The sequence below is a fragment of the Pleurodeles waltl genome, chromosome 7 (genome assembly GCF_031143425.1).
Source record: "Pleurodeles waltl isolate 20211129_DDA chromosome 7, aPleWal1.hap1.20221129, whole genome shotgun sequence".
NCBI lineage: Eukaryota > Metazoa > Chordata > Amphibia > Caudata > Salamandridae > Pleurodeles > Pleurodeles waltl.
The window spans coordinates 104,268,486-104,295,165 of NC_090446.1; the positions used below are offsets into that span (position 1 = coordinate 104,268,486).

General features: G+C 46.2%; 1 protein-coding gene across 2 annotated transcripts in view; it reads right to left on the reverse strand.

The window, feature by feature from the left end:
* OGFR (opioid growth factor receptor) overlaps positions 1–26,680 on the reverse strand; it is a 136,137-nt gene that overhangs the window by 15,348 nt on the left and 94,109 nt on the right. For both annotated transcript variants that reach the window (XM_069243182.1, XM_069243181.1), the window contains one exon: positions 14,801–14,949. In XM_069243182.1, coding sequence (XP_069099283.1) covers positions 14,801–14,949 — 149 coding nt within the window. The remainder of the gene's footprint in view (positions 1–14,800; positions 14,950–26,680) is intronic.

Below are 26,680 nucleotides of genomic sequence, written 5' to 3' on the forward strand. Positions count from 1 at the left end.
CAACTCCATCTTAGATTGTTTTCCCCGCAGAGGGTGAGGTAGGAGTTGTTAAAGTAAGGATACTAGAGGTGCCCATGCAATGGAGTAAATGTGTATGTACAAAGAGTATTAAAGTCAAAATTATTTACATATATACACTTTCAATGCAACTAAAAGGGCCACAGGCTTCCGGGGAGGTGGGAGGGCGCATGTGAATCTGCAGCGTCTCATGCCACGAACAGATGTACACTGGGTAAGTGACATTTTCCGTTCAGTGGCATGTGTAGCTGCAGATACACATGCTGTGCATAGACTACAAAACAGTAATCTCCCCAAAAGCGGTGGTTAGCCTGTAGGAGTTGAAGTTGTCTGAAATAATGTTCTTAGTACAGCCTGTCCTACTGTGGGTTGTCGTGCTGCTAACACATCTACACAGTAATGCTTAGTAAATATATGAGGCATAGACCAAGTAGCTGCCTTACAAATTTTTGTCATTGGTATATTACCAAGAAAAGCCATTGTGGCGCCCTTCTTTATAGTGAAGTGTGCCCTTGGAGTAATGGGTAATTCTCTTATAGCTTTAAGGTAACAGGTTTGTATGCATTTGACAATCCATCTGGCAATACCCTGTTTGGATATGGGGTTACCTGCATGTGGTTTTTGGAAAGCTACGAACAATTGTTTTGTTTTTCGAAATTGTTTTGTTCTGTCAATGTAATACATTAGCGCTCTTTTTATGTCTAAAGTATGTAATGCCCTTTCTGCTACTGAGTCTGGCTGTGGGAAGAAGACTGGGAGTTCTACCATTTGATTTAGATGAAACGGTGATATGACTTTTGGTAAGAATTGTGGATTTGTACGGAGAACCACCTTATGTTTATGTATTTGTATAAAGGGTTCTTGAATAGTAAACGCCTGTATTTCGCTAACTCTTCTAAGTGAAGTGATGGCTATTAGAAAGGCTACTTTCCAAGTTAAAAACTGGATTTGACAAGAATGCATGGGTTCAAATGGTGGGCCCATGAGTCGTGTTAACACAATATTAAGATTCCACAAAGGCACTGGTGGTGTCCTTGGAGGTATGATTCTTTTTAGTCCTTCCATAAAGGCTTTAATAACTGGGATTCTAAAAAGCGATTTTGTATGTTTAATCTGCAGATAAGCAGATATTGCAGTGAGATGTATTTTAATGGAAGAGAAGGCGAGATTGGACTTTTGTAAGTGTAGTAAGTAAGTTACAATGTCTTGTGTGGAGGCGTCTAGTGGCGTAATCTGATTAGCCTGGCAGTAACAAACAAATCTTTTCCATTTGTTAGCGTAACAATGTCTGGTTGTGGGTTTTCTTGCTTGTTTAATGACCTCCATACATTCTTTAGAAAGGTTTAGATATCCAAATTCTAAGACTTCAGGAGCCAGATTGCTAGGTTGAGCGATGCTGGGTTCGGGTGTCTGATCTGTTGTTTGTGTTGTGTTAAGAGATCTGGTCTGTTTGGTAGTTTGATGTGGGGTGCCACAGATAAGTCCAACAGTGTGGTGTACCACGGTTGGCGAGCCCACGTTGGTGCTATAAGTATTAGTTTGAGTTTGTTTTGACTCAGTTTATTGACCAGATAAGGAATGAGCGGGAGAGGGGGAGGAGCGTAAGCAAATATCCCTGACCAGCTAATCCATAGAGCATTGCCCTTGGACTGAGGGTGTGGGTACCTGGACGTGAAGGTTTGGCATTTTGCGTTTTCCTTTGTTGCAAATAGGTCTATGTTTGGTGTCCCCCAGCGGTAGAGGTGATCTTTAAGTATCTGGGCATGTATTTCCCATTTGTGAGTTTGCTGTTGATCTCGACTGAGATTGTCAGCCAACTGATTGTGAATGCCTGGTATGTATTGTGCTCTCAGGTGAATGTTGTTGTGAACTGCCCAATGCCACATTTTTTGTGCTAAGAGACACAGCTGTGACGAGTGTGTCCCCCCCGTTTGTTTAGATAATACATTGTTGTCATATTGTCTGTCTTGACAAGAATTTGTTTGCGGGCTAGAAGTGGCTGAAACGCTTTTAATGCTAGAAATACCGCTAGCAGTTCCAAGTGATTTATGTGAAGTAGTTTTTGTTGATTGTCCCGTTGACCTTGTATGCTGTGATTGTTGAGGTGTGCTCCCCACCCAATCATGGAAGCGTCTGTTATGATAATGACGTGAGACACTGGGTCTTGAAAAGGCCGCCCCTTGCTTAAATTTACAGGGTTCCACCACTGAAGCGAAGAGTCTGTTTGGCGGTCTATCAACACTAGATCTTGGAGTTGACCCTGTGCCTGCGTCCATTGTTTTGCTAGGCACTGCTGTAAGGGCTGCATGTGTAGTCTTGCGTTTGGGACAATAGCTATGCATGAGGACATCATGCCTAGTAGTTTCATTACAAACCTTACTGTGTATTGTTGGTTTGGTTGGATGCTTGATTTTACATTTTGGAACGACTGAACTCTTTGTGTACTTGGAGTGGCAATTGCTTTTTGTGTGTTGAGTGTTGCTCCCAAGTACTGCTGTATTTGGGATGGTTGTAGATGTGATTTTTGGTAATTTATAGAAAACCCTAATTTGTGTAGAGTATCTATGACGTATTGCGTTTGAAATTGGCATTGTTGCTGAGTGTTGGCTTTTATTAGCCAATCGTCTAAATATGGGAATACGTGCATGTGCTGTCTCCTTATATGAGCTGCTACTACGGCTAGGCATTTTGTAAATACTCTGGGGGCTGTTGTTATTCCGAACGGTAGCACTTTGAATTGATAATGTTTGCCTTGTATTACAAACCTGAGGTATTTCCTCTGAGATGGATGGATGGGTATATGAAAATACGCATCCTTGAGATCCAGTGTTGTCATGTATTCTTCTTATTTTAGTAAGGGAACTACGTCCTGAAGTGTTACCATGTGGAAATGATCTGATTTGATGAAGAGATTCAGTGTTCTGAGATCTAAGATAGGTCTTAATGTTTTGTCCTTTTTTGGAATAAGTAAATACAGGGAGTAAACGCCTGTTCCTTTCTGTTGATAGGGTACTAACTCTATGGCTTGTTGTGGAGACAATCTGTGCGGTCTTGGTGGTACATCTGGAGGGAATTTTATGAATTCTATGCAATAACCATGTTGGATAATTGATAGGACCCACGTGTCTGTGGTAATGCGTGTCCAATTGTGGTAGTATTTGGTTAGCCCCCCCCCCCACTGGTGACAAGTGTTGGGGTAGTGTGACATTGAAGTCACTGTTTTCTAGGGCTTGGTTTGGCAGGCTGGAATTTCCCTCTTCCTCTTGGGAATTGTCCTCTGTCGGAACCACGAAAACCCCCTCTTTGGTATTGCGACTGGTAGGTGGGTTTTGCTTGGGAGGTGGATGGTTCAGATGTCTGTTGTCCAACCTGACCTGTGACGGCCGGGTGCAGAGTGCAAACAGGCGTCGGGTTTGCAATAGGTTTCAAAGGGAGACTCAGTGGTCTCTTCAGCAATGCAGGCAGGCAAGGGAGAGGGCAAGGGAGAGGGCAAGGGAGAGGGCCACCTGGGGGTCGCTCCTGCACTGGAGGTCGGATCCTTCAGGTCCTGGGGGCTGCGGTGCAGTGTGTTTCCCAGGTGTCGGGTTCTTTGAAGCAGGCAGTTGCAGTCAGGGGGAGCCTCGGGATTCCCTCTGCAGGTGTCGCCGGGGGGGGGGCTCAGGGGGATCAACTCTGGCTACTCACAGGGTCGCATTCGCCGGGGAGTCCTCCCTGTAGTGTTGGTTCTCAGCAGGTCGAGCCGGGGGCGTCGGGTTCAAAGTGGAAAGTCTCACGCTTCCGGCGGGAAACTTGTGGTCTTTAAGAGTTGCTTCTTTGTTGCAAAGTTGCAATCTTTGTGGAACAGGGCAGCTGTCCTCAGGAGTTTTTGGTTCTTTTAGATGCAGGGTAGTCCTCTGAGGCTTCAGAAGTCGCTGGACCCTGGGGGACGCGTCACTGTTGCAGTTTTTCTCGAAGTGGGGAGACAGGCCGGTAGGGCTGGGGCCAAAGCAGTTGGTGTCTCCGTCTTCTCTGCAGGGCTTCAGGTCAGCAGTCCTTCTTCGTCTTCAGGTTTCAGGAATCTATCTTGCTTGGTTCTGGGGGCCCCTAAATACTCAATTTAGGGGTGTGTTTAGGTCTGGGGGGTTAGTAGCCAATGGCTACTAGCCCTTAGGGTGGCTGTACCCTCTTTGTGCCTCCTCCCTGAGGGGAGGGGGGCACATCCCTAATCCTATTGGGGGAATCCTCCATCTGCAAAATGGAGGATTTCTAAAAGTCAGAGTCACCTCAGCTCAGGACACCTTAGGGGTTGTCCTGACTGGCCAGTGACTCCTCCTTGTTTTTCTCATCATCTCCTCTGACCTTGCCGCCAAAAGTGGGGCGCCGCCGGAGGGGGCGGGCATCTCCACTAGCTGGGATGCCCTGTGGAGCAGTAACAAAGGGGGTAAGCCTTTGAGGCTCACCGCCAGGTGTTACAGTTCCTGCAGGGGGAGGTGAGAAGCACCTCCACCCAGTACAGGCTTTGTTACTAGCCACAGAGTGACAAAGGCACTCTCCCCATGTGGCCAGCAACATGTCTGGTGTGTAGCAGGCTGGCAAAACTAGTCAGCCCACACTGGAAGTCGGGTATGTTTTCAGGGGGCATCTCTAAGATGCCCTCTGGGTGTATTTCACAATAAAATGTACACTGGCATCAGTGTGTATTTATTGTGCTGAGAAGTTTGATACCGAACTTCCCAGTTTTCAGTGTAGCCATTATGGTGCTGTGGAGTTTGTGTTTGACAGACTCCCAGACCATATACTCTCATGGCTACCCTGCACTTTCAATGTCTAAGGTTTTGCTTAGACACTGTAGGGGCATAGTGCTCATGCACCTATGCCCTCACCTATGGTATAGTGCACCCTGCCTTAGGGTTGTAAGGCCTGCTAGAGGGGTGACTTATCTATGCCATGGGCAGTGTGAGGTTGGCATGGCACCCTGAGGGGAGTGCCATGTCGACTTAGTCATTTTCTCCCCACCAGCACACACCAGCTGGCAAGCAGTGTGCCTGTGCTGAGTGAGGGGTCTCCAGGGTGGCATAAGACATGCTGCAGCCCTTAGAGACCTTCCCTGGCATCAGGGCCCTTGGTACCAGGGGTACCAGTTACAAGGGACTTACCTGGATGCCAGGGTGTGCAGACAAAGGTACAGTTTTAGGGAAAGAACACTGGTGCTGGGGCCTGGGTAGCAGGCCTCAGCACACTTTCAAATCATAACTTGGCATCAGCAAAGGCAAAAAGTCAGGGGGGAACCATGCCAAGGAGGCATTTCCTTACAGATCCCTTAAGGTCTTCTTGGATCGAAACGCTCTCTGTGTTCGGGCGACAAACACAGGTTACAGACTCGGTGCTGGTCTATATAAGGATACTTGGCATGACACTCAGGACAGAAACGGAAGGGGGTCCGGTCCATTAGTCTTGGACGACGGGTGTGGTTGGGCCGACCAGGCCTTGATGAAGAGCGGAAGCCCCGAAGGGCCGCCGAAGTGGTCTTGATGTCAGTGCCGATACGCTAAAACTAAACCAGTACCGAACGAGAACAATAGCGACAAATTTTCGATTCTTTTCTAACTTTCCCGATTTGAAATACGGAGCGAAGAGGAACACGTCCGAACCCGATGGCAGAAAGAAAACAATCTAAGATTGAGTCGACGCCCATGCGCAATGGAGCCGAAAGGGAGGAGTCACTCGGTCCCGTGACTCGAAAAGACTTCTTCGAAGAAAAACAACTTGGAACACTCCGAGCCCAACACTAGATGGCAGGAACAGTGCACAGCATGTGTATCTGCAGCTACACATCCCATCGAACATATATAATATATATATATATATATATATATATATATATATATATATGGAAAATGTCACTTACCCAGTGTACATCTGTTCGTGGCATGAGTCGCTGCAGATTCACATGCTGTGCACAGTCCGCCGTCTGGTGTTGGGCTCGGAGTGTTACAAGTTGTTTTTCTTCGAAGAAGTCTTTTCGAGTCACAAGACCGAGGGACTCCTCCCATTTCGATTCCATTGCGCAGTTAACACATCTACACAGTAGTGCTTCGTAAATGTATGAGGCGTAGACCATGTTGCTGCCTTACATATTTTGTTCATTGGAATATTTCCTAGAAAGGCCATGGTAGCACCTTTCTTTCTGGTTGAGTGTGCCTTTGGTGTAATAGGCAGCTCTCTCTTTGCTTTAAGATAGCAGGTTTGAATACACTTAACTATCCACTTAGCAATGCCTTGTTTTGAAATTGGATTTCCTGTATGAGGTTTTTGAAAGGCAATAAATAGTTGTTTTGTTTTTCTAATTAGTTTTGTTCTGTCAATGTAGTACATTAGTGCTCTTTTGATGTCTAATGTATGTAGTGCTCTTTCAGCTACAGAATCTGGCTGTGGGAAGAACACTGGTAATTCTATTGTTTGATTTAAGTGGAACGGTGAGATAACCTTTGGTAAAAATTTTGGATTTGTCCTTAGAACTACTTTATTTTTATGTATTTGAATAAATGGTTCTTGTATGGTAAATGCTTGAATCTCACTCACTCTTCTTAGAGATGTGATGGCAATAAAAAATGCAACTTTCCACGTTAAGTATTGCATTTCACAGGAATGCATGGGCTCGAAAGGTGGACCCATGAGTCTTGTTAAGACAATGTTGAGGTTCCATGAAGGAACAGGTGGTGTTCTTGGTGGTATGATTCTCTTTAGGCCTTCCATAAACTGGTATTCTAAATAGTGAAGTTGAATGAGTAATTTGTAGGTAAGCTGATATTGCGGTGAGATGTATCTTTATGGAAGAGAAGGCTAGATTTGATTTTTGCAAATGTAGTAAATATCCTACTATATCTTTTGGAGATGCGTGTAATGGCTGAATTTGATTATTCTGGCAGTAATACACAAATCTTTTCCACTTATTTGCATAGCAGTGTCTAGTGGTAGGTTTCCTAGCTTGTCTTATGACCTCCATACATTCTTGTGTGAGGTCTAAGTGTCCGAATTCTAGGATTTCAGGAGCCAAATTGCTAGATTCAAAGATGCTGGATTTGGATGTCTGATCTGTTGTTTGTGTTGTGTTAACAGATCTGGTCTGTTGGGTAGTTTGACATGAGGTACTACTGAAAGGTCTAGTAGTGTTGTGTACCAAGGTAGCCTTGCCCATGTTGGTGCTATTAGTATGAGTTTGAGTTTGTTTTGACTCAACCCGTTTACTAGATATTGAAGTAGAGGGAGAGGGGGAAAAGCGTACGCAAATATCCCTGACCAGTTCATCCATAGAGCATTGCCTTGGGATTGATCTTGTGGGTACTTGGATGCGAAGTTTTGGCATTTTGAGTTTTCCTTTGTTGCAAATAGACCTATTTGAGGTGTCTCCCAAATTTGAAAGTAATTGTTTATTATTTGGGGGTGAATTTCCCATTCGTGGGTTTGTTGGTGATCTCGAGAGAGATTGTCTGCCAACTGGTTCTGAATCCCTGGAATAAATTGTGCTATTAGGCGAATGTGGTTGTGAATCGCCCAATGCCATATTTTTTGTGTTAGGAGGCACAACTGTGTCGAGTGTGTCCCTCCTTGTTTGTTTAGATAATACATTGTTGTCATGTTGTCTGTTTTGACAAGAATGTATTTTTGGGTTATTATGGGTTGAAATGCTTTCAGCGCCAGAAATACTGCTAACAGTTCTAAGTGATTTATGTGAAACTGCCTCTGATGTATGTCCCATTGTCCTTGGATGCTGTGTTGATTGAGGTGTGCTCCCCACCCTGTCATGGAAGCATCTGTCGTTATGACGCATTGTGGCACTGGGTCTTGGAAAGGCCGCCCTCGGTTTAAATTTGTACTGTTCCACCATAGAAGCGAGATGTATGTTTGGCAGTCTATCAACACCAGATCTAGAAGTTGACCCTGTGCTTGTGACCATTGTGATGCTAGGCACTGTTGTAAGGGCCGCATGTGCAATCTTGCGTTTGGGACAATGGCTATGCATGAAGACATCATGCCTAGGAGTTTCATTACCATTCTGACTTGTATCTTTTGTGTTGGATACATGGCCTGTATTACCTTGTGAAATCTTTGAACCCTTTGTGGACTTGGAGTGGCAATCCCTTTTGCTGTGTTGATTGTCGCTCCTAAGTATTGCTGTGTTTGACACGGCAAAAGGTGTGATTTCTCGTAGTTGATGGAGAAACCTAGCTTGTGAAGGGTCTGTATGACATATTTTGTGTGCTGTGAACACTGTCTTAGCGTGTTGGTTTTGATTAACCAGTCGTCTAAGTACGGGAACACATGTATTTGCTGCCTTCTGATATGTGCAGCTACTACTGCCAGGCATTTTGTAAAAACTCTTGGCGCAGTTGTTATTCCGAATGGCAACACTTTGAATTGGTAATGTATTCCTTGGAATACGAACCTTAGGTATTTATTGTGTGAAGGATGTATTGGTATATGGAAATACGCGTCTTTTAGATCTAATGTTGTCATGTAGTCTTGCTGATTGAGCAGTGGGATTACGCCTTGTAACGTGACCATGTGAAAGTGGTCTGATTTGATGTAGGTATTTAGTGTTCTGAGATCTAGTATTGGTCTCAGAGTTTTGTCCTTTTTGGGTATTAGAAAGTACAGTGAGTAAACTCCTGTGTTTTTTTGTAGATTTGGTACTAATTCTATTGCGTCCTTTTGTAGCAATGCTTGAACTTCTAGTCCTAGAAGATCTATGTGTTGTTTTGACATATTGTGTGTTTTCGGTGGGACGTTTGGAGGGAATTGGCGAAATTCTATGCAATAACCATGCTGGATAATTGCTAAGACCCAAGTGTCTGTTGTTATTTCCTCCCAAAGTTTGTAAAATTGGCTTAGTCTTCCCCCCACAGGTGTTATGTGATGGGGTTGTGTGACTTGTGAGTCACTGTTTATTTTGAGGATTTTTGGGGAATTGGCCCCCTCTATATTGCCCCCGAAAACCTCCCCTCTGATATTGACCCTGGTAAGTAGGTCTTGTTTGTGCGGCAGTGGTTTCTGTGGATTGACCTCGAAACCCTCCCCGAAAAGGTGTTTTTCTAAATGTGCCTCTGCTCTGCGGGGAGTAGAGTGCGCCCATGGCTTTGGCTGTATCGGTGTCTTTTTTGAGTTTCTCGATGGCAGTGTCTACCTCCGGCCCAAACAATTGCTGTTCATTAAATGGCATATTGAGCACAGCTTGTTGGATTTCCGGCTTGAACCCTGAAGTGCGCAGCCATGCGTGCCTTCTTATTGTGACTGCCGTGTTTATTGTCCTTGCAGCTGTATCCGCTGCGTCCATGGAAGACCGTATATCTGATTGTTTGAGATACTTTGTCCCTCTTCCACCACCTGTTGTGCTCTTTTTTGGAACTCCTTGGGTAAGTGTTCGATGAAATGTTGCATTTCATCCCAATGAGCTCTGTCGTATCTTGCCAAAAGTGCCTGTGAATTGGCAATACGCCACTGATTTGCTGCTTGTGCTGCAACCCTTTTCCCCGCAGCATCAAATTTGCGGCTCTCCTTGTCTGGAGGTGGTGCGTCTCCTGAGGTATGAGAGTTGGCTCTCTTACGCGCTGCCCCGACAACTACTGAGTCTGGTGTTAGTTGTGTAGTAATATAGATTGGATCTGTTGGCGGAGGCTTGTATTTTTTCTCCACCCTTGGAGTTATGGCTCTGCCTTTAACTGGATCTTGAAATATTTGTTTTGAATGTCTTAGCATTCCTGGGAGCATGGGAAGGCTTTGGTACTGGCTATGGGTGGAGGATAGGGTGTTAAAGAGAAAGTCATCCTCAATAGGTTCCGAATGTAAGGTGACGTTGTGAAATTCGGCAGCCCTTGCGACCACCTGTGTGTAGGATGTACTGTCCTCAGGTGGTGACGGTTTTGAAGGATAGGAGTCTGGGCTGTTGTCAGACACTGGAGCATCGTAAAGGTCCCATGCATCGGGATCATCCTGACTCAGTGTGGTATGAGCTGGTGAGTGCATCAGTGGTGGAGTTGTTGCTGGTGATGCATGTGTTGGTGGTGGTGGAGAAGGTGGCGGGGTTGTTTTCCTTGCCACCTTTGCTTGTGGTGGCTTGTCCCCTTGTTGAAAGGCAAGTTTCCTTTTTATCTTGATTGGGGGAAGAGTGGTTATCTTCCCTGTGTCCTCATGAATATGAAGCCTTCTTTGCGTGTAGTCAGGCTCTACAGCTTGAAGCTCCTCTCCAAATCTATGTAATTGGGTGGTTAACCCTTGTTCCTCTGTATAGGAACTAGTTTTCGGCTCCGAGGCTGGATGTTTCGGGACCGAAACCTTTTCGGAAGTCTTTTTCGGCTCCGAAGAAATTTTCTTTGGTTTCGGCGCGGTGTCTCGGTGCCGAATCTCTTCGGTGCCGCTGTCTCTGTGCCGAAGTTTCTCGGAGCCGCTGTCTCGGCTTCGAGGTTGCTGTGTGGCGGTATCACGACCGGAGTCGGATGACTTCGACACCAGCAAGCCCTTATTTGGTGCCTTGGGTCGGTCACTTAGTTTTTGGGTTAAGCCATGGCCTGTTGGCGGTGGCGTCCCCTGGGCTTTTGTGGACTTTTCGTGAGTCCTTATTTTCGACGTCTTACTCACCGTTGTTGTTTCTTCGGCGTCGAGTTCTTCTGAATCCGACTCGTGGATGGAGAAAGCTTCTTCTTCCTCCTCGAACCGTTGTTGACCTGTCGGCGTGGACGCCATTTGTAATCTCCTGGCTTTTCGGTCTCTCAGCGTCTTCCTCGACCGAAACGCTCGACAGGCTTCACACGTATCCTCCTTGTGCTCGGGGGACAAGCACAAGTTACAGACCAGATGCTGATCCGTATACGGATATTTATGGCATTTTGGACAGAAGCGGAACGGGGTCGGTTCCATCAGTCTTGAAGTCGCACGCGGTCGGGCCGACCAGGCCCCGACGGGGGATTGAAATTACCCCGAAGGGCCACCGGAGCTCTTCAAAACTCGGTGTCGATTTGTTCTAACTAACCCGATACCGAACGCAACAATACCGACGTTTTTTTCCGAGATTCTAACTAACTTTCCGACCCGAAACACGGAGCGAAAAGGAACACGTCCGAACCCGATGGCGGAAAAAAACAATCTAAGATGGAGTCGACGCCCATGCGCAATGGAATCGAAATGGGAGGAGTCCCTCGGTCTCGTGACTCTAAAAGACTTCTTCGAAGAAAAACAACTTGTAACACTCCGAGCCCAACACCAGACGGCGGACTGTGCACAGCATGTGTATCTGCAGCTACACATGCCATCGAACATATATATATATATATACACACGCACGCTAACACACACACATATATATTTACTTGAAAAAAGAAAGGTATGTAATAGTTAGGCTCACATTTTAACAGTACAAAACCAAAGAAATTCAGCAGTTATAGTTAGAGTTATTTCAAGTAACTATAACTCGTGCCCTAAGGTAATTATAACTTGCGGCCCCGCCAGGCACAGTTTTATCATCAATAATTTTACTGCAAATGTTACAGTCTGCTTTTTAAAATTCCCTTGATTTCGTAGGTAAATACTTTTTGTTTGTTCCGCCGTGAGGCTGCTTTGTTACCGCCTTGGAGACTGACTCTGCTACAAGGATTATTGCACAATCGGCCATATCCTTAGTGTTGGTCACTACTTCATTCTTTGGCATCACCACTTGGCGCTGCATGGCCTTATGTTGTTTCTTCCTCTTCCTTGTTTCAGGCATGCCGCTATTTCTTTGTTGTGTCTGTGCACAAAGGCTGCAAGGCGGAGGGGTTTCTTTTTAATTTATTTAAGACTTTTTTTAAACAGGCTCATATAGCGCAAGCTCGATCAGAGGAGCCCTTTACATGACTATGTGAAGTTTCATATAGCGCAACCTCAATCTGAGGAGCACTTTACATGAGTACCACTTAACAAGTTTAGCAGTTGAAAATACAGAAAATGGAGCATTTAACACTGCAAAAAACACAGAAATCCTCCTGGCACAGCGGGAGAGCCTATACTACAATATCCACTGCACTTGGGAAACTCACCCCAAAATACTTTGCGGGGCATTTCTTTTCTAAAACATTTTTTCCCATAACTCAGCTCAGCTGTGGTGGTCCTACGACAATGGGACCACCACCAAACCGGTCAGCACAAAGTGCACTTTCTGTCTAGATCATTTCTGGGTACCCACACTAGGTTGGGGGAGACAATGGAGATGTGTTGAATTCAAGATTGCAGGGTGCAGTGCCTTATGTGGCCAAAAGAGGTCTCAAGGGGCACCTTGTGACAGCCTGGAGTACCACACCTTTTCCTTGCTTCATGCACATTAGAACAGTCAATGTTGCAGGTTTTTTTCAGCCAGCTTTCTACAAGTGTAAAAGCGTTCATGTAACCATGTTGTTCCTGCTTACATTTTACATGCTTTACTTAGTCTTCCATTCTCTATGAGTGTTTCCTTTTTCTAGGATGTTAATTTTTGTTTTTTTTCATCCAGTATATTACTCGTCCCTCCCTCATAACCTATTTAATATTTTCTGGTTCTCCAGCACCACAAGGTCATACGAATAGCAAAAGCACTATGCAAATATCATCACTTCACCGCATACAAAAAAACAAAAGTAAAAAAAATGCCATTTCAACGCCAAGAGCTCTAACTTTCACAAATGCGAGACTGATCGCATTGCAAATGCTTGTTTTAATTCTATTTCCTAACTATAATGTCCCTGTAACCTTTGGTTTATTCAGTGAATTTTTTTAACATAAATAAATTGAATTACTTTATGTTAATCCAACCACCGCCGAAAGTCAGACCTTGAGGCCAACCCCTATAGCCCCCTAACACAGTGCCATGCACGGCCTTCTGTCGGGAGTGGCAGGGTTTGGCGGCTGTGCCTGGCCAAAACTGGAGAGAAACACACTCAGGGGACCCTTTCAGTAAGCTCTACATCTTCAGGGAAAATGAGAGATAAGACTTTGCATTTCACTGATGTATATGGAGCGGGGCCAAACGGGTGGCGTTTTTAAAAGTTTAGAACACGACCTCTGGTCTCAGCAGCAGATGACAAGAAACAGCCTACTCGTCGCAGACACTACATGAGATACTGAGCTCGAAAAAAGAAAGGATCAATCACCTCCATCAAGGATTACAGATAACTGTTCACAGTAGAAATGCGGAGAAAACACACTTGGTTTAGTTTGGCCATGCGGACGAAGTTAAGATGCTTAGTGGAGGAAGCCTAGAGGCACCCAAGGTCCCAGCCGGTTCCCCGCCTCCTACGGGCACAGGCACTGCATGCAGGGAGCTCCTGCAAATAAAGCTCCCTGCGTGCAGGAGCAATACTTTCATCTCTTTCTCTGTCCACATGTTTGCGGGCAGTAAAAAAGATGACATCTGCACTCCCAGGAAGTGGGAGCAGTTTTAATGCTTAGTGCTATGGGGAAAGTGAGGTGGTTCAGTGAGGCCCCAGTTGATTTACACAATGTAGCCCCGGGAAGGTGGTGATCTCAGGTGCCTGGAGGTCCACCCTGCCCTCTTGCATCACCTGGGGAGGGGGGTCCCCTTGGTGCCCCAATACACTATATTATTGTAGCCCCAAGAAAGCAGTGGTTCTCAGGGCCTGGAGGGGTGATCCGCGCACCCTCCTATTTTGTGATGTTGAGCCCCAGGGAAGTGGTGGTCCTCCTGCCCCCCTCCAGTTTTTTAATACCCCCCAATGCCCCCAGGACCTGGCCCACCCGGGGTATTAAATCAACAAGATTGTGGGACCGTGCTTTTAAAAAAAATAAAATTGGGGGAAAAACTCACGGGATCCACCCACGTATTTTTCCAAAAATTCAAAAAAACAAAAACGTTTCAGCCCTGGTGCGGTCCCAGGGGACCACACAACCAAGACAAGGGGGTAGGGTATCCCTATCCTACCTCCTTTCTTTTTTTTGTGTTTTTTTGGAGAATCGGCTGAAGCTAAAACACCCTTTTTTTTGTTTTTTTAATCCCCCATCAACCGCCCCCTTCTCCCCCTCACCCTGGAAACTTTCTATGCGCAACAAGACTCTCTGGGACACTTCCTTGGGAACATTTTGTGAAGATTCGTCAAATGGTGCCAAAGATCTAGGCAAATCAAAAAAGATTTTCCTATGGAAACTAGGTCCTAAGTATACTGCCTGCTGGAAAACTTCCAGTAGGATATATGCTTCACAGCAGTGAAAATAAATGTACCACAGCCCTACCAATAAACATTTACAGATTTCAGACTACAGCGCAAATGTCAAATGTGAGTTGACAAATTTTTTTTTTACTGCTTTACTGATAACATGTAACAATTACTTTTGAAGAGGGAAACACTCTCCTAATAGGCTTATACCTCTAGAGTGCGATTTTACCTTTCTGATATAAGCAGATGCACATATGCTATTAATTAACATTGCTGAGGGAGAGGCAGGGTCTGCCCGCGGGTGGTTGGGTGCAAGGTCTGCACAGCCCGGGCCCTGCGCCCAACGATCTACGGTGCACACTTATGCCAGTGCTATATGTATGACAGAAAGGGCCGTACAAGCTTCTGTGGCCCTTTCTGTAATACCAAAGTGCCCCAGGGGGCCGCAAAGTGGGCATACATGCCCGCTGCGCCACCTGCGCACTTTACTAAGTTCAACCCCAGGGGTCAATGCTGCACTAATGTTGGTCTCTTGTTTCTCTCCCCAATATTTCTCTAGTGAGGCTAGACAAGGCCAAGAACGTGCTTTGCATGCCCACCAAATTTTAAACAAGTAGTACAATACTCACCAGTTTAGATTCTGAAAACAGCAATCATAGTTCTGTGCCCTTACAAGCTTGCCAGTTTGTTCATCTAAAAGTTCTATCCCATAGAAGTCCAACATGAGCTTGTATGCGCGGACAAACCTTTCTTTCACCTCAGCACGTTCTTTAAAGACCTGCAAAGCACAGAAAGCACATACTGAGCAGTTTTGTATTATACTGTATTGTAGTATTTCATTTGTATATTGCTTACTACCCCTATATGGGTGGCTAAACGGCTTAATCACACAGATGGCATTCTTAATTGTATGAGTGTTTCGTTGGAAGTGTTGGCTTTTGTTTAAAGCTGCTTGGGAAGCCTTTCCACGTTGTGCGTGATGACCTTTGTGGTTTGGTCACTGTGTTATGGGGTGCAGCCCCTGGCAGTACGATAGATGAGGAAGTGTGAGAAATAGACATGCATTTTTTTCAAATATAGTTTGTGGTTAGGAGGCAGCTCTGAATTAGCTCTTTCGGTTCCTTCATTGTGTTGGTAGCTTTTCTTTTCAGTTTCCAATCCAATTTCCAATGCTTGCAATGGCAAGAGGTCGTCCACTCTGATTTCTTATACTTCAGGAGAGATAACAGGTGTAGGAATGTAGTAGTGCTATTATGAGATGTCCAGTGTAGAGGTTTGCCAAGATACACTGCTTTATTATCAATCTTTTATCATTATAGCGTCTGGATGCTTAGTTGTGTGACAATTTGAAACCTGCAGGGTGTCTTCCAGCCACCATCTATTTGTACCAGATCTCTCATGTCTTTGTAGACCTGTGGTTGGTACTGAGTGGTTAGTTACACACATGCCAGCAAGGTTCCAAAGGTCCTTTCACACATTTCAGTCCTGTCCCGCTGATGATGAGGGATCAGGCAGTGAACTGGTATTGTATGGAGATATGGATTATATCAGATTGAGTCTGTAAGAACTGTCTAGAAAGACTAGAGTTACTGTAATTAATCATGTGGTTAGAGGTGGGATAGACATTGCTCACTATGTCCCCGAAGTGTGACTCGGTGGTGGACTATGGTTAGAGACCTCCATCTCATCATGCAGAATGGTCTTCAGGTGCTGAGTGATAGTTGCAACTTCTCACTATTGAGATGGATGGCATAGATTATGGTTGGGATGGGGTAATTCTTACATTCCATCAGTGTGTCAAGGTCACTGCAAGGTTATTTTCGATGGGAGGAGGTCTAGTTTGGCTACAGTGCCTGTCTTCTAGGCGTGGTGTGCTGGTTGGGACTTTTTATATTTCTGGACCATACTTATGGACTCAGGAGTGATAATCATTCTGGGTTCTATCCCAGAGCCAAAGGTTGATATAATTATTTTGGGAACAACTGTGTTTCTGCTCCCACTCTGAACTTTTACGTGCTTCTCAATGCTTTGAATCTTGGCCAGCAATATGTTCCAGAGATTGGCTGCTGGACAGAGAAAATGGAGCCGCATTTGGATTTCTTATTTGAGAGTATAGTCAAACAAGTTACTTCCCTTTGTTAACGCTTTTTCTAGTAGAGACTCTATTATCTAAGGGCAGATTCCACACCTTAGAATATTCCCAAGTCATTAGACTGGATCTGCAAAATCTTGAGCAGTACCTCAGTAGGTGGCACTGATAGGCTCCACATCAGCTGCGTTGGAAGTGAAGCTGAGGTGCCTATGTAAGCACCACCCCAACGCCGTGACAGTTTCTTTTGTGACTATTGCTGTGACAAAAATGCAGAGCCACATAAAAACTAATGTTTGACCAGTGTGCAGCAACAAATGGGATCTTTTGAGTGAAGAGCCCAGGTAGCTTAGGGGGGGCAATCTATGAGAACCATAGATTTTCAGTAGAGTCTCTACCAGAAAAAGTGATACCAAAGGCAAGTCGCATTTTCTTCTGATAGAGACTTCTAACCACAGAGTTCTTACCTTAGAATAGTTACCCAAGCAATACCTCCACAGAGGTGTGTCTGTAAACTGACTTACACCAAAAAGTCCTGGACGACCAAATGGGGGGAATGCCCATCTCGATGTACCCAATTGTCCAAGAAGTAGTGCTTTGTAAACGAGTGAAGTGTCACCCACATAGCAGCACATAGTGGCTTGGCAGATGACCAGGGTAGGTACCCAGCGTGTCAACGCAGTAGTAGTGGCCTCTTGGAACGGGCCAGCAAGCTCTCAAGAGGCTGCTTCTTAAGCTAGTGAGAAGCAGATTTTAATGCAGAGAACAGTCCATCGAGGGATGGTCCATTTCAGCACAGCTCTGCATTTCTTTGTCCGATCGTACCCAATAGAAGGTTTACTGTCCACTGGTAATCTTTGGTGCGATCAATGTAAAAGGAGGGCTCTTTTTGGGGCTAAATGATGGAGGTTCTCCTCTTTAGAAAGATGAGGCGGAGTGAAAAATTTAGGCAGCGTAATGTCCTGGCCAATATGAAAAGGAGGGACGACCTTTGGTTCCCATGGGGAACAGGGTCTATACTGATTTGCATATGGCTGGGACTGGAACGGCATGGGTAGCAAAAAAACGATGGATTTAGGCCCAGATTTCTGTACTGGGGTGAATGTTTGATATTCGATTGTTCAGCATTCCGTCCATCACTTGTTCTTTTTTTGCATTTGCTGCCCCAAGTGGAAAGGGTATGCCCAGACGTGGGTCCCGTGCTCTCCATGCCACTGGAATCAAGCTAGCCTGGCTGATGAAGGGTGATACCCTGAAACCGGTCCTAGGATGCTTGTTTCCAGTCCAGGGAGGACCTGTCTTGGCAGTTCGGGCCATGGGGAACAGGGTCAAGACTGATTTGCATATGGCTGGGTCCAAACTGGAACGGCATGGGTAGCAACAAAACAACGGATTTAGGCCCAGATTTCTGTACTGGGGGTGAATGTTTCACATTGTTCAGCATTCCGTCCATCACTTGTTCTTTTTTTTGCCTTTGGAAGAAAAGAGGCACATGTCTGAAGGACCAGTTTGTCTGGGTAGAAGGTGGTGTATGGAAGGTGAGTGGACAGAACTAGGAGCTCGCTGACCCTTCTGACTGATGTAATGGCCATGAGAAAGACTGTTTTGAGAGTCAACAGCTGTAAAGGGCAGCTCTAAAAGGGCTCAGATGGGGCACACATCATGAATGTCACAACTGGATTGAGGTCCCATTGTAGCATAACAATTGGAGTAGGAGGAAACAGATGCTGTAAACCTTCTAGAAAGCCTGTCACAACCGGTGACTTGAATAAAGAGGGTTGGTCCGGAAACCGCAGGCAATAATACCAAAATGTAACCTTCATAAGGCCTCCCACTGATAAAAGAACAAACAATAACACATCCGACAATAACACAGAAAGGGCATCCACCTGGCGGGAGGCGCATCAGGCCACAAATTGTTTCCAACAGCAACCATATACTGTCTTAGTGGAGGGGCGCCTGACTGCCAAGATGATATCACAGACTTCAGGAGGGAGATCGGACACTCTCAGCTGTCATCCATCAATCACCAGGCATGAAGGCAGAAAGTTGTCAGATTCGGGTGCAGGACTCTGTCCTGTTGCTGCGACAGAAAGTCTTCCCTTAGGGGCAGCCTGATTGGAGGACAGATGCTCAGACTCACAAGGTCAGAATACCATACTCTCTGTGCCCAATCCAAAGCCACAAGAATGACTCGAGCCTGGTAGGCCTCGATCTTCTTGAGGACTCGGGCAGAAGTGGTATTGGTGGAAAGGCGTAACGAAGTCCGAAGTTCCACTGAAGCGGAATGCATCTATGAGAGCAAACCGCTTTGGAAACTCTAATTGTTGACAACACACATTCCTGTCATTGGCGAACAGATAAAGCCAAGGTTCTCCCGTTTCTTGGACGAGACCTCATGCCTCTTCGAGGTGTAATTGTCATCCGTGATACACAAGGCATTGACGAATAAGCTTGTCTGCCCTAGCGTTCAGAGATCGCGCAAGGTGCTGCACAACAGGAAAATGTTCTGGTGCTCCAGCTAATTCCACACAGTACCTCCTGGCACAAAGTCCACAATCCCATCCTGCCCTGCTTGTTTCAATACCACATGGCAGTGGTGTTGTGTGTGAACACCTGTACCAGCTTTCCCTTGATGGATGAAAGGACACATCACTAGAAAACTGAGGTGGAGTTGAAACACTGTCGGAGACCAGAGTCCTCTGATCTCCACCAATCCAAAATGGGCGCGCTAACCCAGGAGTGATGCATCTGCCACTACTGTAAGCTCTGAGTGAGTAATGACATTCGCACTCTCCTCAACCCCGGCAAAACAGCAGCCCTCATCCTCCTGGACCTCTCAGCCACCTCCAACACCGTCTACCATACCACCCTCTGCAACAGAACACATGACACCGGCATTCGCCGCGAGGCCCTCAAGTGGATAGGCTCCTTCCTCACCGACTGAACCCAGAGAGTCCGGTTCCCAACATTCACCTCAAAACTGACGGAGACCAGCTGCGGAGTACCCAAGGGATCCTCCCTGAGCCCCACCCTCTTCAATGTCTACATGACCCTGCTTGCTAACATCGTCAGACACCATGGTCTCAACATCGTCTCCTACGCAGATAACACCCAGCTGGTTCTCTCCCTCACCGACGATCCAACAATGGCCAAGAACAACTTCCACAAATAGAATGAACCGCCTGGATGAAAGACAACTGCCTCAAGCTCAACTCCGACAAGACTGAGTTCCTCACCCTGGGCTCCAGCCCCTCCGTCTGGGATGGCTCCTGGTGGCCCACAGCCCTCAACACCCTCCCCCCACCGACCATGCATGCAACCTTGGCATCATCCTCGACTCCTCGCTCTCTATGGCCTCCCAAGTCAACTTTGTCTCATCATCATGCTTCAACATACCTCGCCTGCTCCGAAAGATCTTCAAATGGATCCTCATTGAGGTAAGAACAGTCACTCGCCAGCGCCAAACTCGACTACGCAATGCACTCAATGCTGGTGTCACCAAAAAACTCCAAACAAGACTCCAGAGAATCCAGGGCCCCCGTGGCCAGACTCATCCTGGACATCTCCGCTACAACCACATCACAGCACGCCTGAGAGACCTCGACTGGCTACCGATCAACAAAAGAATCACCTTCAAGCTCCTCATACACGTATACAAGGCCCTACACAACATCGGACCCGCCTACCTCAACCACAGCCTCTCTTTCTACACTCTCTCCAGACAGCTCTACTCCATCCAGCTGGCCCTCGCCTCCACCCCTAGGATCTGCAAGAATTCAGCTGGAGGAAGATCCTTCTCCTACCTTGCAGTGCAGATTTGGAACATTTTGCTGTACATCTCAGGCAACCCCCCTCGCTGATCCAGTTCAGGAAGGACCTCAAGACCTGGTTCTTCAACTGATCTGCATCCTACCCTCAGTGCCTTGAGACCCACCAAATGATAAGCGGCACTTCAAAAAAACCTGATTGACTGATTGATTGATTGATTGATTGGGAACGGCGAGTGCACTCGCTAGGCGTCCTGACACGAAGACGCCGGTATTCATAATACGGATGTGACAATCGGGAATATCGGGATCGGAACTTCCATTCGGATAATTTACACATTGGAGCACATTTGTTTCGGATTAACTGGCATTACCGTTTGTTGCTTAAGTGTTAATGGACAAATAAGCCCTGAAGAAGTCGTAAGGGATGTAAACAATTCCTAAAGACGAAACACGTGTTGGCTGGAAGGCTGGAAGTACAAATCTCTTTGGATTTCAGACTGTTTAATGTGAAATCACATTCTGAATAAACCTTGGACTGATCGACTGACTTTACTGGTTGACTCCAGGACCTGATATGGACTGATATATGTAACTACTCTCTATGTGAACTGTATTTTTAAATTTTCTTTGTTTACTTTAGGGGTCCCTCATTGTGCATTTTCTGAGTTTTGAGGTTGTTTTACCTCTAAGGGTAGGGTGTTTCCCTGGTGAGGCTCCCCGGTATATACATAGGGTGGATTGGCATCCTGAGCGCCACATCTCCTCAAATTACACCCCGTTCTATTATTTCTGGGAACGGAGAGTGGTCTGGTGCCCAGTCCCAGTTCGTCACCCACCACTGCAGATCTTTTGCAGTCTGTTCGGATATCTGGACCAGGTCCAAGAAATTTCCCTGATGCAGAGTCTACTGGGACTTCAGATCCCACTGCAGAGCCCATATCTGCCATTGGGCATGCTTCAACCACAGGATGCAGAAGGCCGTGGGACCCAGCAACCTCAGAGTCAGACTCACTGAAATCCATGATATAGGCTGAAATATCACAATCATAGGCTGAATATCCTAGGCTCACCGCTCCGCAGCATAGATGCAGAATCGCACTGGGTCCAGAATAGCACAGATAAAAAGGGAGTGTCTGAAAAGGAGTCAAGTGTGACTTTGGCACACTGATAGTGACCCTAGCAAAAGCAGAAAGCTTGCCGTAAACAGAAAGTAGGTAACAACTGTCTTAGATAACCCTGCCTTCTGCAGCCAGTTCTCAAGGTTGCGGGAAGACACCATCCTCCGCAGAAGTGCTGCAGCCACCATCATCAGCAATGGTGAGGCCGAAGGCAGGCACAGAATACTGAAAATGCTTGTGATCTCTGTGGACTGCAGGTAAAACATATGGGCTGGAAGGACAGGGATGTGATCCTCCTGGGGCCGGCAGGACAGGGACGTGATTCTCCAGGTCCAATGCTATCATCTAGTCTCCAGGGCTGACAAGACCTTAGCGAAAGTGAGCATCTTAAATTTATTTTTCCTGAGGAAGTAGTTGAGAGGGCGCAGATCCAATATAGGGTAAAGGTCTTGTCCTATCCAGTTGCAGGAATAACAACCATGCACTACTTCTGGTGCGGCCTCCTTCTGGATGGCTCCTTGGGCCAGAAGAGCCTGCACTTCCTGATGGAGCAAGGAGAGATGGTCCTCCGTCAGCAGGGCTTGGGATGGTGGCAAGGTGTGGAAGGGTTTCCACGTATGGAAGGGTGTACCCCTTTTGCACGATTTGGATCACCCAGCTGTCAGAAGTGATCACAGACCATTGGGGCACGCAGTGCCTGATCCTGTTCTAGATGGAGGACACACTAAGGAGGCTTAGAGGCAGCGGCAGCTTAAAGGGCGGGGGATGTGGAGGAACTCTGGCTCTTATGTCTTTTTAGGGACCCGTGACCTGTCCGTGATAGGATTGGGAATGCTGCTGGACTGCAGGGTAGGCTTGGATATGCAGACACCCGACTGTTGCTAGGATTGGGAAGCCTGACAAAGCCTGTGAGATATGGCTCTCCTGAAAGTGCTTGAGCACAATGCCAGCCTTGTCGCCAAATAGGCAAGAGCCATTAAAGAGCATGTCAATCAGGGTTGAATGGACATCTCCCCTGACAACTCAGTAGACCACACCAGGCATGGTGATGCAGTGACACTGCAGAAGCCATGACTCTATTTAGAGGGTCCGTGGTGTCCATTCCACATCTGATGGCAAACTTTGCTGCATCCCGGCCATCCACTCAGACTTGGTTTAGGATGGTATGGCCTTCCTCAGGACGGCACAGGAAGCAGCTGGGCAACAGAGTCCCATAACGCATGGGACTATCAGTCCAAGGGGTATGTAATATTCACCGACCACAATGCTAGGCTTGTGGAAGAAAAGGATTCCCCATCAGCTGGAGTGGAAGGGAACGGGTTTGGGTTGACCTAATATGTTGAGTCCTGCAGCACAAGGCTCTCAGAGGGAGAGGAATGCAGGGTCTCATAGGGCACAAACGAGGAATCTTGCGATGCACAAGAGACCGTGCGCTTGGTTTGGTCCATGCCCCTAAGAGAACATCAGTGAGGGTTTCACTCAGACAAGCCATCTCCTGGTTGAAGCACCTCTCTCAAGATATTGGTCTTAACCTCGACTGCCAACAGCTGTATGTTAAGGACCTCCACCACTCTGTGCATCACAGTCGCAAAGCATGCACCCTCCTCCAAAGCAGTACCCAGAGAGGAAAGCATGCCAGAGTCTGTAGAGGTGTTCAAGCCACTGGCATCAAGCAGCTCCTCCTCTAGGGGACCTCTTCCTCATCTCCCCCCTCAGGAAGGAAGGGTCTATCTAAGGGCATTACGTCCAAGAGCTGGTAAGGCTTAGACGGCTCAAGATCGGAGTTGGGAATGATAAAGGGCTCGTAGTTGAGCCGTGCCAGTGGTGTCAGCACAGAATGGAGTGGAGCCAGGGTGGATAGAGGCACCTGATGGCACATGTCCAGATCCAGATCTAGGGGTGGATCCTGAGGGTCTCCCTTGCTTTGGGTGTGCATTCACCAGCAGTAACCCCATAGGAGCACTTCTTGGCTCTGTGGAGCTCGATGACATGCAACGGGGAGTTGGTGGCATGACAATAGCATGCATGGCATCAAAGAACTCCTTCACCTGAGCAGGAATTGCTCAGGCTAGCGGAAACTCTAGAAAGCGCAGATCGGGACTGGACGCCGGATCCACGAGAGGAGTGCAGAAGCAGGGTCTTAAAAAACAATGTTAGGAAGAGGAAGCCGAAGAATGCTTCAGCTTCTTTTTCTTGTGCTTCTTCAACTTACCTGACTTGGAGGAGGAAGTCACACTGGGAAGAGGATCGTCTGCTGGAACGGTTCAGAGAAAGTCTTGAGATCTTCTACGAGAGCATGATAAGGACGGAGTCTTCTTCTCCCGAGCTGCCAGGAGCTTCATCACCTGTTCATGAATAGCCTTCGGGTGTATCAACCTGCACTTGGTGCTGGCCCTGGGGTCATGCCCCAACTTGAGGTACCAGAGACAGATCAAGCGGAGATCAGACATCTGACTGCGACAATTCCTACAAGGTTTAAACCCTTAATGTTTAGCAGGGGACAAGCCTTTAGCACACTGGTAGCAATAGATAAAAAAAAAAGTTGAAAAAAGGTTGAAAAAGTTGGTAAAAAAATGACCAAAGTAGCTTGCGGACCAGCACTGTTGGCACAGAAGGAAAGAAATTGTCAGCCTGCTGGGGTGGTCCTTAAAAGGGCACCACAACATCACTTTCGACACAGATGCTGCTGAGTCGATCAACACCACTTGTCAGAGGTACTGCTCAAGATTTTCCAGATCCAGTCTGATGCCTGAGGAATATTCTAAGGTGAGGAATCTGACATTCGAAATCTACATCAGAAACGGGGAATTGCAAACAGAACCACAGAACCGCTATCTCTGCATCTCACAAAGTAAGAGCCTTTAGTGCTCTACATTTCCATTGGAACTGCTTCCCCCACAAAACACTCTATATACCCATATGGGACAGATTGAGAGACTGTGATAATTTCACATGGCTTATTCTACGAACTGGTGTGTCTTCAGGCACACCTACCTCTAACAAACCTCGTAGATTCCCCTTAATAAATACAACATAACTAACAACATGCTTGATGAAGGAGGCCACAGGCCAACAATAAACAAGACATGATCCTCCGGCCCTGGTCTCATTATGTGGTAAGGCAGATAATAGATCACTGGGCTGCAATAACCTGGCTGGCAAATTTAAAATGGTGGCAGTATAAATGCACCCACCAACTTAGCTTATCACAGACATCAAGCAGGTTGTCAGTACCACGGGCAGGACCTACTATGCAGCAAATTTCACCGGCACACTACCAGTTCCGTATTTTGGGGCGGCATGGACACACAGCAAAATCCACATAACATATTTAGAAAAACACAATGCCCTGCGCTGTTTATCTCAGCTAGGGCTAATTGTAGAAGACTGTCCTCTGGTGACCTCAAGGGTTTAACATACCCTCAGTCTCATTCAAAACAACAGGCAAGTGCTCAAGGTGCCAATTCTTGCCTATGTGGTACAGCCAATGTGTACTCCAAAGTCTGCTCTTCAAAGTCTGGAGAAAGGGGATCGGGACAAGTATGGAAAAATGCTCCCAATGCACCCACTGACCCCGTTTAGTCTTTGCATGGGTTCACCATTATCCTAACTATTCTTATTTTGATCTAATTGTTATTGGTCTGGTGAATTTCATTAATCTTTTCAGACAAAAATTAAACCGTCTTCGTTTCAGGGGAATTGATTACTGTTGGTTACCTTTTTTATGAATGAATCTTAGTGAAGCTTGAAACCCCATGTTAAAAGAAATTCATTATTGTTATCGTAATCATCATCTGTTGGCCTCTTTACTCACACATCCCTTGGTCTGTCTACGATGTCCGCTTTGCCATGCAAATCATGTGAACCACACACTAGGATGGGTATGAGATGCCTCCTCTATTCAAACTATTCACACATTATTCTAGTGGCCCCTGAATTTCACGTTGACGATTTTATCCATAAGCATATTCACTTTTGTCTCGAGATGTTAATTAGGAGGCATGCAGCAGACCATGTCGACTACTGCTGCATGCTTGATTACAGAGAACTGTACTCCGATCTGCATGTCTTAGACTAATGTTTGTGCGAACATGGTCTAAGAGACTGACATGGTTTTAGTGTGCAAAAGTCTCTCCATCATCTAAGTACTGGCAACCTTCTAAAATAAATCTCTTATTCAGGGTCTGTGGCATCAGATCTATCAGTCAAACCCACTGAAACTAACTCTTTCTTCCACCCTGTCTACTTTATTGTTTTCAACTTTGTGCAAGAAGCTAATGTGCTTATGACAGTTAAGCCTTGGTGCAGGAAATCTCATGTTTGGGGACCTACGTCAGATATGCAGTGTACCTCCTTATAGCGAGGGTGTTGGGAACTGATACCTATAACTTTCCTAAGACTTTAAGGTCTTACTCACTTATGTCTTCGCCAGAATCCCCGGCCCTCTATCTTATGGAACTTGTATGTTTTGAGAAGGTCCGAATATGGCTATACTGAGCATACATCCTCACCCAAATGCTTTCTGCTTCACCTGTTGCTCTTTGGCCCTACACTCATACCAATTTCAAAGTTCTTCACCATCATCTGCTTGTTATACATTGCAATGTACTAATGAAGTACTGGATAACTCAACGTAAGGATTAGTCCTAGCTGATGACTCTTTTACTGACCAGGTCACCCATGGCTGTTCTGGTGACAGTACATATTTGATGGGTGTAATAGCCCTCTGTCTAGGGTCCCAGTGCCTTGATATTATTCTTGTGTATTCATAAATATCATGTCCTGTCATATTCTTAAGGGTCCTTATATCTCTATGTATGCCAAATAGATCACTCTACAGGTAACTCACCAAAAGACTAATTTTCAAAGCCCTCCTTCTCTTTTCAACCTTTGCGTGAAGCCCTACAATTCGGGCACTTCAGGCCCAAACAAATCAATTAAAGATCTAGGGCCAAAGTTACTACGCCACTCGTCAGAGCTCATCCTATCCTTAGATCTCTACTTTGTTGAACCTAACTGGCTGGAATATGGGGTATATATGCTTCCTTAGCCACCCGCAGCTCTGAGCCTAGTTCTAGCATTCACAGTCCTACTTTAGGCTTCCTTGCTACCTGCTTCTAAGGAAAGGTGGGCAGGACTCTGCATTCCATCATAAACTCTTAATTCTCTGCACCAAGATTAACTCAAAGTTACTCTGACAGCCCGCGCCATGACCGTCATGTTGCTGATAGAGGTCTTTGTCAAAAAGAGACATGGGAAAATGTTCATATGAGAACCATAAGCCAACTGCACCACAGAGTGCCCAACTCCAAGTGCCGCCCCACAAGTGCTCCTCTGATCCAGTCTGGTCTTTTCATTAGGGCAGATTATGAACAAGGTAGGCAAACAGCAGTCATATGCCTGACGTGAATGGACACCTTGAGTTAGGTGGTTACCTTGTGGGTTTTTCAGACATGTTAAACCTCTCCTCAAGGTATCATGACCAACACTTCAAGCCACATCATGAAAATAAATGTGGACAAGCAAACA